We start from the raw sequence: 9,700 nt of genomic DNA on the forward strand, positions 1-9,700 counted from the left end.
ACATATGCGTGCACACACACACTTCAAAAAGCTGCTTCGATCAGTGCTCAGCAGTTCTCCACGAGCCCCATCTCGCTGGTTTCTACGGTAACAGCAGGCTGGGCCGAGGAATTCTGTGATGCTCCATTCCAGTCATGCAGACGGATGAATGGACTGTCTGTTCGGTCTGCTGTCTCTCCCAGACCCAACTGTCTCTCTTGGACAGGGAATGACTAGGGGATGTGGTGGCATAACAGTGACAGCGGGGGGAGTCTGATGTAGTGGTTACACTCTTGCAAATCATATTTCAAGTCCACCAAAAGCTGGTTTGAGTGTCCTTTCCAGAGGTATAAAGCTGTGTCCTAAGAGGACAGCATGCCAGGGCCTGGAGCGAGGGTTACCAATTATTTCCAACGATAAAAAGCCTCCCACCTGTCAAAGCTTGAGCCTCGCTTCCACTTACTTTCTGGCCTCTAATGCTACATTGTGCCTCAATCTCCTAAATCTTCATTTCCTTCCACTCAAATATGGTGTCTGGGAAGAGGCATGCACTCCTCTACAAAAGGGCTGAGTGCTTTGGTGAAGTGGAAACTAACAACAAAAGACAGAGAGGCAATTTTATTCACTGCATGTCTAATTAACTGCAATGTAGCCACATGATTTGCGGCTACAGAGCCTGTATCTATATAATCACAATTGATTTGTACCAGATTTAAAACAACTATTGTTCTTTTATTTACACTCTTAGACTTCATAAGCTCGAAAGTGAATTTTACCTGTCACACAAAGACGAAAAATCCCAACAATTGCACCTATAAGAGAATCTGATGCTACAAAAACCACAGTAGGAAAATGGTGCTACGCCCATGCAGTAGTGGCGGTGAGGTTATGGCTGCAATACCCATTTATTCCTCTAGATGTCAGTGGTGTGCTCCCAGAGAGAGAGAGAGAGAGGGTAGGGTGTATGACAAAGTGAATGGTGGCTGTCATGTCATGGCAGCTCCAATTTAAAATGTGCCTTCAAAGTGCTCAGGAAAGTGCTTTTTGAACAAGGTCCTTACTGTGAAAACTTCAGAACTGACTCGCTTGTAAAACCACCACAGTGTGAAAGAAGCAACATGACAGGTGAAGGTCCAACCCTGGAATTATTCCCACTATCTGCCTAATACAGGGGAATTCAGGTAAAATGAAGAGGCATGGATACATGCGCACACGGACAGATAGACAGTCACACAGACACTTACACGCCACTCACTGAGCGATAGGGCCCGGGTTTCTCTGTTTGCCAAGATTTTGTAAAAGAACGAACAGAATAAAAAATGCATTAGGACAGTGGGAATGTGAATGTAGAATCAAGATTTGGACCAATTCAAATAATCCACTTTTTAAGCTGTTTTCTTCATGTGTTTACAAAGAGAGGGCATGAGGTCGAAGTTCAAACCAAGAAAGAGAGAGAGAGAGAACAAACAGGAGACTGGGAGGAGCCTTCCCAGAATGCCAAGGGTGTGAGAGCCCCCATAATCCTTTGCTCCGATTTGCTGCCGATCCGGTTGGTTGAGATTTATTTTATTTTTTTTCTGTGCTTGGCATACTGCCTCGACTGAAACTTGTCAACTGAATTTGTCTGCGTGTGTGGGGTTGACAGATAGGAATGTTGCAGAGGACAGAACATCCTGTCGGGTGAGTAATAACACGTGTTTCTTGCTTAAGTCCTCTGTACAGTGGTGAAATAAACAAACATGTGTTCAGGACTCATTTACTGCTCCACTTTGCCCCAGCCGTGGCCTCCAAGTAGGTACAGAAGGTGGGCCGGGTTTGCAAAAAAAAACAAAAAAAAAGTGCGCCAGCCACCAAAATTCCCAGCACAGTAATAGGCTAAGGGATTGAGGAGGATGGTTGTTGGAGGCACACTGGCCACTGGTTGTTTGTGTCAAGTATGCGTCTGTGTGTGTGGTGAAGCAATCCCCCCCCTGTACTTTACTTCGGAGTCCCTCCCTGAGTCCCTTTAACAGTTACTGGCAAAATCTCACTTCATTAGTGTGTTTGTGTCTAGGTTCTCTATAAGGCAAGGAGGGCAGGTCTAGATGAAGTGAGACTGAGAGACAAAGGGATAAAGTGGCAAGGAGGGAGATAGATCATACTGCCAGTTCAGAGGCTCTTCCGTGTTCCCCTTTTCTGCCTTGTGTGTGTGTCCATTTTTCTAAAACGGAGGCTCAAACGCCCCCTTCTCCCAAACATGTAGGTTTCTCCCTGTACATACTGCATCTCACTCAATCTCTCCCAACTTCTCTTCCTACCTCCTGTTCTCAATTTATCTTCTTTCTTCTTTAATTCCTTCCCAAACTTCAAAATCTCTTATTCTGAACCCATAAATCTCTCTGTTATCCGTCTTCTTTGTTTATTTTTTTCCTCTTTCCCTTGATCCCTGGTTCACAGCGTGTGTTGTTCCGTAGGAGGGTGATGGGGGTGCAGGGAGGGCGGCAGTAGGGCCGGGATCGGGGACTGCGGGGTAGGAGGTGGGGAGTGGGGTGGACTGATGTTGGTGGAGGATGGTGTTGGTGTTGGTGGGGTGGTGGTGGTGGTGGATAGGAGGGCCGTAGTGTGGAATGACAGGAGGGGTGGCGGGGAGGACGTAGGGAGTTGGGGACGGAGTCGGTGAGGATGAGTAGCCACCAGCCATGCAGGAGTAGGCAGAGGTTCCTCCCCCGAAGGAGAGCGTAGAGGTGGGGGAGCCAGGGAGGCCGTCGGCCAGTGGCTGATTATAGAAGAAGTATGCGCACTGGTGGATGAAGCTCTCGATGATTGTCTGGTAGGTTCGAGTGGCAGTCAAAGCGTCCATGGTGGTGAAGTCTGGTCTCATCAGTGTGGGCCAGAAACAGATGGACAGGTTCTCACTGGTCATCAGGTTCAACTTGTTGTTCTGGCTCACCCTGAGAAACACAAACAAACAAACAAAAAACAGAAAATTTAAAAAAAGGGATGCTTCAAATGATCTGCTGCTGATCATAGCCTGATGGATTCCTCTAAATCTCACGATCACATAAGCTGTTGCACTTATGTAAGCCAAATTATTACAAAGGTTTTTGCCCCTAATATGGCATAAAATAGGCTACTGAAACAGCAGGGGTCTCTTTGTTCTACAACGGTCCAAGAGAAGAATCAACTCACTGTTTACTGCGGGCCTGCAAATAACAATTATTTTATTATTGATTAATCTGCCAATAAATTCCTTGGTGATGAAGAGTCCTTGGTGATACAAAGCAGAGAAGAGCAGAAAATCCTCAGACTGGAGAAAGCGGAACCAGAAAATGTTTAGCATTCTTGCTTAGAAAATTACTTTTAATGACTGATTAACGTCCTGGCAATCAAGCAAAATCCTACAGCCATGCTAGCAGTACAAGCTCAATGCTAATGCTAACATGCTTACAATGTTAGCACACTGATGTTTAGGTGTATTCACCATATTTATCATCTTAATTGATTATGTAACTAACTAACTAACATTAGGTAATTCACACTTCAGAGTGTAAGTACAGCTTCATCCTCTGAATGTTTGTGCACGATTTTATGTCAATCCATCTAACAGTTGTTGAGATACTTCAGTCTGCACCAAAGTGGGACTGACAATGTCTGTAGTGTAGATGTGAATTGTGCACAAATCAAATCAGTGATCCTTTTTAGACTGTTTCATTTGAAGGAGGATGAAGGGATTTATTTGCAAAAAAAGGTAGACAAAAAGCTAAATTTTATATAAAGGTCTCTTATTGTTTTCATCATCTTTAATCTACCTTAATGTTGGGACCTCTTGGGGGTCCTGACCGACCGCTGATAACCACCAATATATATTTTGGTTTCAATTATACAAGGTTTTCCTGGCCTTTTTGGAGCACTGTAATCAATTTGTCATACCTAAGCTGACATACATAATTACAATCCACATACAATTTATTATCCATTTGAAATGGATAATAAATAATCACTGCGTTAACACAGATCATGACTCAACCTGAGTAAAACCTCTATTTTTTTAGTGTGATGTCACCACAGGGTCACTTGACTGGGTGACCGACGGTGTAGTCAGCACGGCTGTCAGAGGCCATATCTGACCCCGTCACTCACTCACTTGTTCAAGTGGCTGATGACATATTTGAAGACCTCATAATTCTCCTTGGGGAAGCGGCGCAGAATGTCCTTCATCGTCAGGAAGCGCTGGTCCCTATCGTTGATCTCTGAATGGTGGCAGAGAGAGATGAGGAGGTTAGAGGAGAGAGAAGACTGGCTGAAAGAAAAAGATTAGGGGAATCTATGGGGGAAAATATGTCAGAGGAGTGAGAGTACAGAAAGATGAGGAGAGCTGGTGTGTGTGTGTGTGGGGCGGGGTACAATAGAGAAGAGGAGAGTTTGAAGAGCATAGTGAAAGCAATTGGATTCAGCTCTCAAAATATCAGTACAGGACACAGTGATTTCAACAGTGCGCGTTTCACACATCCCCAGTGACAAAACATGCACGCACACACGCCATTCGAAAACGACTCCAAACTACAGTTCTCCGAAGAAAAAGAAAAAAAATCACCAGACAAAGACCACACACATTCCAGGAGAGAAACATACACCAATCACAATGTCCGATTACAGCAACTCACACACAAACACACACACATACACTGGGTGTGTTAAGCCTGATGGCAGCGAGGAGTGAATCAGAAAAACTGACGTCACTAGCTAACACAGTCCATCCTGTGTGAATGTGAGCGAGGCAGAGAGCAGCAGTGAGAACAGCAGATGTTCTCCTCCACATCACAAACCTGATTTACAATCCGAGATTTTGAGTTTGTATTCCCACCACAATGAGGTCAGTGTGGATCAAAAACAGATTTGAGGGGTAATGACTTCACACAGCCCCAGTTCCTCCTGCTGTACATCCATCATTGGTAATCAAAACTTAACTAACTTCCTACAGCTTATTTAAAACGTCACCATGACAATATCCACTAAAATTCACCCACCCAGTTTTTTCTACGTCTCCCTTTTTCTCCACCTCAGTAAAAAAAAAAAAAAAGCTCAAAATCTGAAAATGTTGAGCACAATTTGCTGTTTTTTAAGAGAATGAAAGCTTTCTCGTCTCTAACTCCACCTCACTTTTCTTTGTCACTTTCTCTTCTTTTTCCCTCTATTGTTGCACAGACTGCAGGAGGCTTTATCAGGTCTCTGTCACGGCTGAAGGGTCTCGCTAGGGCCGTTAAAAACACACACATGCGCGCGTCTTGGTGAGTGACAGCAGACTTGCGGCCCAGGGGTAAATCTCTCTGGCGCGATGCAAGACTAAGCTACGCATTAAATCTCCATTCCGACAGATTACAAGACACAAAGAGAAAAAGAGAGGCAGGAAAACACTCGTTTATCTAACATATGACTCATGACTTCATCCAGGCCGTTATCCATGGCGCTCCTGCATCCCTCCATCATGTGCAATCATCCCCACATCCTCCTTCCTGAAGCCTTAAATATTCTCTCCTCCATCCCTGTTTTCCACCATTCTTGGCTCCTCAGCGAGTGGCAAATCCAATTCTCCCCATGGATGGATTTGGATTGCAAGAGTTTTGCTTGTTAGGTTAAAGAAAAGTTACAATGAAGGCAAAAGGATTTAAGGCAAAATCCAATACACCTCGGATTTTTACGAAGAACTCGCTCCCAATTTCCTTTGCCCTGTGTCCCCTCACATTAGAGCCCCAGGACTTACTGAAGGCCTCCACCAGCTCTCCCTGCATGCTGTAGGGCACCAGAGGCTCAGGCAGCTCAGAGAAGAAGGCCTTCATGGCTCCGGCTACTGTGTTAATGGTGAAGTCTTTTTCCACCAGGTCCAGGTTGTGGTCTGGAATAAATAAAATGGAAAGAACATACATCATATATACGTACATCACAATTTTACATGCATACAGTAAATAAGAGGGGTGGGGAAAATAAACACCTTATAAAACACCTATAAAACAACAGAAAAACAACAACAACAAAAAAATAATAATAATAATAAATTGGTAAAGCTCACTTTGGAAATGTTTACACAACCAGACTGGGTTAGTTTTTATTGAAAGGTTCACCTAAGAACTTTAGGGTAGGCAATGCCATCATCATAACATAAAGGTTAACAAAAACTTGCAAAGACATTTAAAAACGGTTCTCCCTGACATAAGACCTTATTTTGTATTTTCTGCTTTTGTAAAAGTACCTTTGTGTACAGTGAAAGGCACCCTGGGAAGCTGATTTACTGTTATTATTATAAACATAATAGTGATATAACTGAATAAAAACTGCTTGTTCAACAAGACAGCAGGGTGACTTGACAAATCAATCTTATATCTGGTTACTGATTTTCCCAAAACTGCCCTAATATTACAATACATAGAGTAACTACAATGTAAAATGCCACTTGCAGTGTTGGGGTGTTTTTGTTTATGGTTACTTTGGATTGTGCACACAACTTGGAGACAGGCCTCTACAAACAAGTCTGTCCTTGACTTCTCAATTTATCATTTAAAAAGGTGCAATGTGTAAAAATTGAGACTACTCGCCACCTGTCGAATCCATACTCTCAAAAACAAGGGGAACATATCAGGTCATAGCTGCTGCCAACTGCCATTAACTAGTTAAGTCAGTTAGCTGTGCAGCTAACTTAGCAGTCCTAGCACAGCAAACACGGACAGGCCAGGACCAACAGAGGCCAGTTTACTGACAGGAAATACAGTACAGAGGTGATTTAGAGTGGCTCTGACCAGGACTATGAGTCAGAGGAATGACAGTGAGTTCAGAAGAGGTGTCAAGGGGGAGAGGAGGGACAGAGAGCTCAGGCATCAGAAGGGACAAACTGAACACTGGCACTAAATAGGGGCGTTTGGGTTTTTTGCTTATTTTGTGGCCACCGTAGTTTCTCCTTGGCGTTTAGAAGGGGAGGGTGAAGCGAGGAAGTTGCCATCTGCAACTATACTGCTAGATGCCACTAAATCCTACACACTAGACCTATAAACTCTTAAATCATACATATTGTACCTTAAATAAATATGAATAAATAACAAATAGCATCTTTGGTGATATACCATAGAATAATTTTGTTAAAAAATAAAAGTAAAATAAGCCATAGACATATATAAAGTAGACTTGAGCAGAGAGAGACAGCTCAGAGAGCCAGACAGCAAAACCACTAGAGTGGTGCTCTAGAGAGAGCATGTGTGTGTATGAGCAAGAGACTTAATTAAAAAAGCCATTTTCTGATAACTTTTTACTTTACAAAGGTAGTATGTGTAGAAGGAAGAGAGGCAAGAAAAAATTACAGATACGCTTAGCAAGTTTTTGAGAGGGGCTCCAATTTTGAGAGTTTCCAACGTGTGGTGCTTCTGATGCTGCTTTCTCCTGTAATGAGTTATCTGAATCTTCAGGGAGCTGATGAAATACTATCTTCAGTATGGCTATGAGACACATACACTGTAGTTTTCTCTTGTAATTGTCTTGTCCCGTCGGCCCTCAGGCTGAGGATGATTCAACGCAGGACTTCAACTCTGATTACCTGAGCTGGATTTTAACCTCAACCAGGCGTGGACGCCCATGTACGCGTGTGTACATGCCATCTTGCTCTGCTATCTATCTCGGCAGCAACATGCTTCATTAACCAAACCAATCTGGAGGTAATTAACTGCCAAGGCCAGATAGACACACGCATGGAGACACACATTGAGAGCACTTGTACAGTACACACACGCACACAGGAGCAGGTAAGAGATTGAGGAGGCAGTACTATAGTCTAAAAGGAAGCGAAGGCCAATTCCCTCGGTAGAATTAATGCTCCCTGGTTAATTAAGGAGATCCAGGCTTGTTATAGATAGAGGCGCGCACACACACACACACACATTTTCATGGCCTTTTCTTCACATCCAGCCAGTAAGTGGCATGGCAATAAGCATGTGCACTCATGTATGTGTGAGTACTGTAAGCGGAAAGTAACGCACCTTGGTCAAATTGCCGCTGCATGACCTCCATCTCTGCCTTGTTCCCGCTGACCCTGTAGATGCCCTCTGTGCTCAACCCTAGTGGAGAAGGAGAAAAAAAGGAATGTTATTAGCTTAGTGTTCTTTACATGCGTTTAATTTGTAACAAGTATTTACAGTAGCGGGTCAATCACCTCCAAGAACCCTTTGATATAACACTACGTGGGGAATAAATGCACTCTGAAGGGCTGAAAAAGTAGAGCGACTGCAGGCTGCTCTAATGGCCTCTCCCCATGTCCCGTTCCATCTAAACACACTATTAGCACTATTTATTAAACCCATAAAGCACTCCTGCAGGCCTGCTAAGAGCCCACTGGTGCACAGTGACAAGCTGAGGCTACCTTAGTGCCACACACGTTAAAATGACTTGAAGAACTGCAGATGCCATGTGCTTTTCATCTCACACACAACTTCATACTACTACTTCATACTTCATACTATTTGCTGAGGATTTGCAGCCTTTCTTTGGATAATTGATTATCAAATTGCATGTCCATGTCTGAAATATAACATCTGGAAAAAAAAAAAAAAAAACACAGAAAAGGTTACAGACAACTTTGGTCAATCTAACAATTCAGATGACAAAAACACTTTACTGGCTACAGTAACGTATACTGAAGGTGAATACATGAGGTGATTTAACAAGAGCCCTTCATTGTCAATGCAACAATACAAGACAAAGGAGCAGGAATGCAATAGTCAGCCAGTTTCTTTTCCCTTCTGCTTGAATATGTTTTTTCCACACTTTTAAATGGCTCACAGCAGATTCAGTCTAGTGCAATATGATCGAAGAAGCCAATTAAATACTTAATAAAGAGGCCTGTGTGGATTTTATTATCTGTTTACAGCAATAACCTATTCTATTATAATCTAATAATATAATATAGTTGAGAATTTCAAAGTGTTAAGAACTACCAAAAATCTCCCACATTTAATTTTCATAACTCTGGGAGGCCTTCTCAATTCAATCACTGATCATTTTTCTTAAGCTGACAACTTATGACTAACTAAGCTAATACTTCACATGTATGCTGTATGACTTTCATCCTGAGGGCAGAAAGCACAATAGCAGTTTCAAAACTACCTGCCCTTCACATTATTTCAAGTTCAGCAGCAGAAAACACATGGTTTTATCTCCACTGCTTTGCAGAGATGCACAAAACATGTCTTCAACAGCCCAGCATTAATATCATCATTTATATTTAGTCTTAGTAAACACCCCATAAATTTCATTCAAAGTCATTTTCTATAGCTTTAGTAAATATCACCTTTATTCTTATATTCTAGCAACACAACCACGTACTTAGACGTAGAAGACAGTGTCAAAAAGAAAGGGCACATGGATAGCTGGTGTGAGTGAAAGCGAACTTAATTTTCTTTAATTAATATTTTTTCCAATTTATATAAGATAAGGTCAAAATTCTCTCTCCGTTCACACTTTGGTGGCGACTCAGGGAGACAAAGAGCAATCCAGAGGGAGTGAGGAAGATAGGGAGTGGCAGGAAAAAAAGGGCGAGATAGAGAGAGGCAGGGAGGAAATGAGAGAGCTCTCAGTCAAGGCATACAGCATCGATCTCCTCCTTCTACCAATCAATTATCCACAAAAGCTTTTCTAGCCCAGACACTAGGAAAACAGGGATGGGAGGAGAGATAGAGAGAGGGAGTAGTAGAGAGAGAGAGAGAGA

At 42.8% G+C, this 9,700-nt stretch overlaps 1 protein-coding gene across 1 annotated transcript in view; it reads right to left on the reverse strand.

Moving 5' to 3' along the window:
* Positions 1 to 1,428: 1,428 nt before the first annotated feature.
* arhgap35a (Rho GTPase activating protein 35a) overlaps positions 1,429 to 9,700 on the reverse strand; it is a 21,316-nt gene continuing 13,044 nt past the window's right edge. The window contains 5 exon segments of the mRNA XM_035679945.1: positions 1,429 to 2,512; positions 2,514 to 2,909; positions 4,103 to 4,208; positions 5,720 to 5,851; positions 7,977 to 8,054. Coding sequence (XP_035535838.1) covers positions 2,410 to 2,512; positions 2,514 to 2,909; positions 4,103 to 4,208; positions 5,720 to 5,851; positions 7,977 to 8,054 — 815 coding nt within the window. The 3' untranslated portion in view covers positions 1,429 to 2,409.

Source organism: Morone saxatilis, unplaced genomic scaffold (assembly GCF_004916995.1).
Source record: "Morone saxatilis isolate NCDOM2014 unplaced genomic scaffold, NCSU_SB_2.0 Contig8, whole genome shotgun sequence".
Lineage (NCBI taxonomy): Eukaryota > Metazoa > Chordata > Actinopteri > Moronidae > Morone > Morone saxatilis.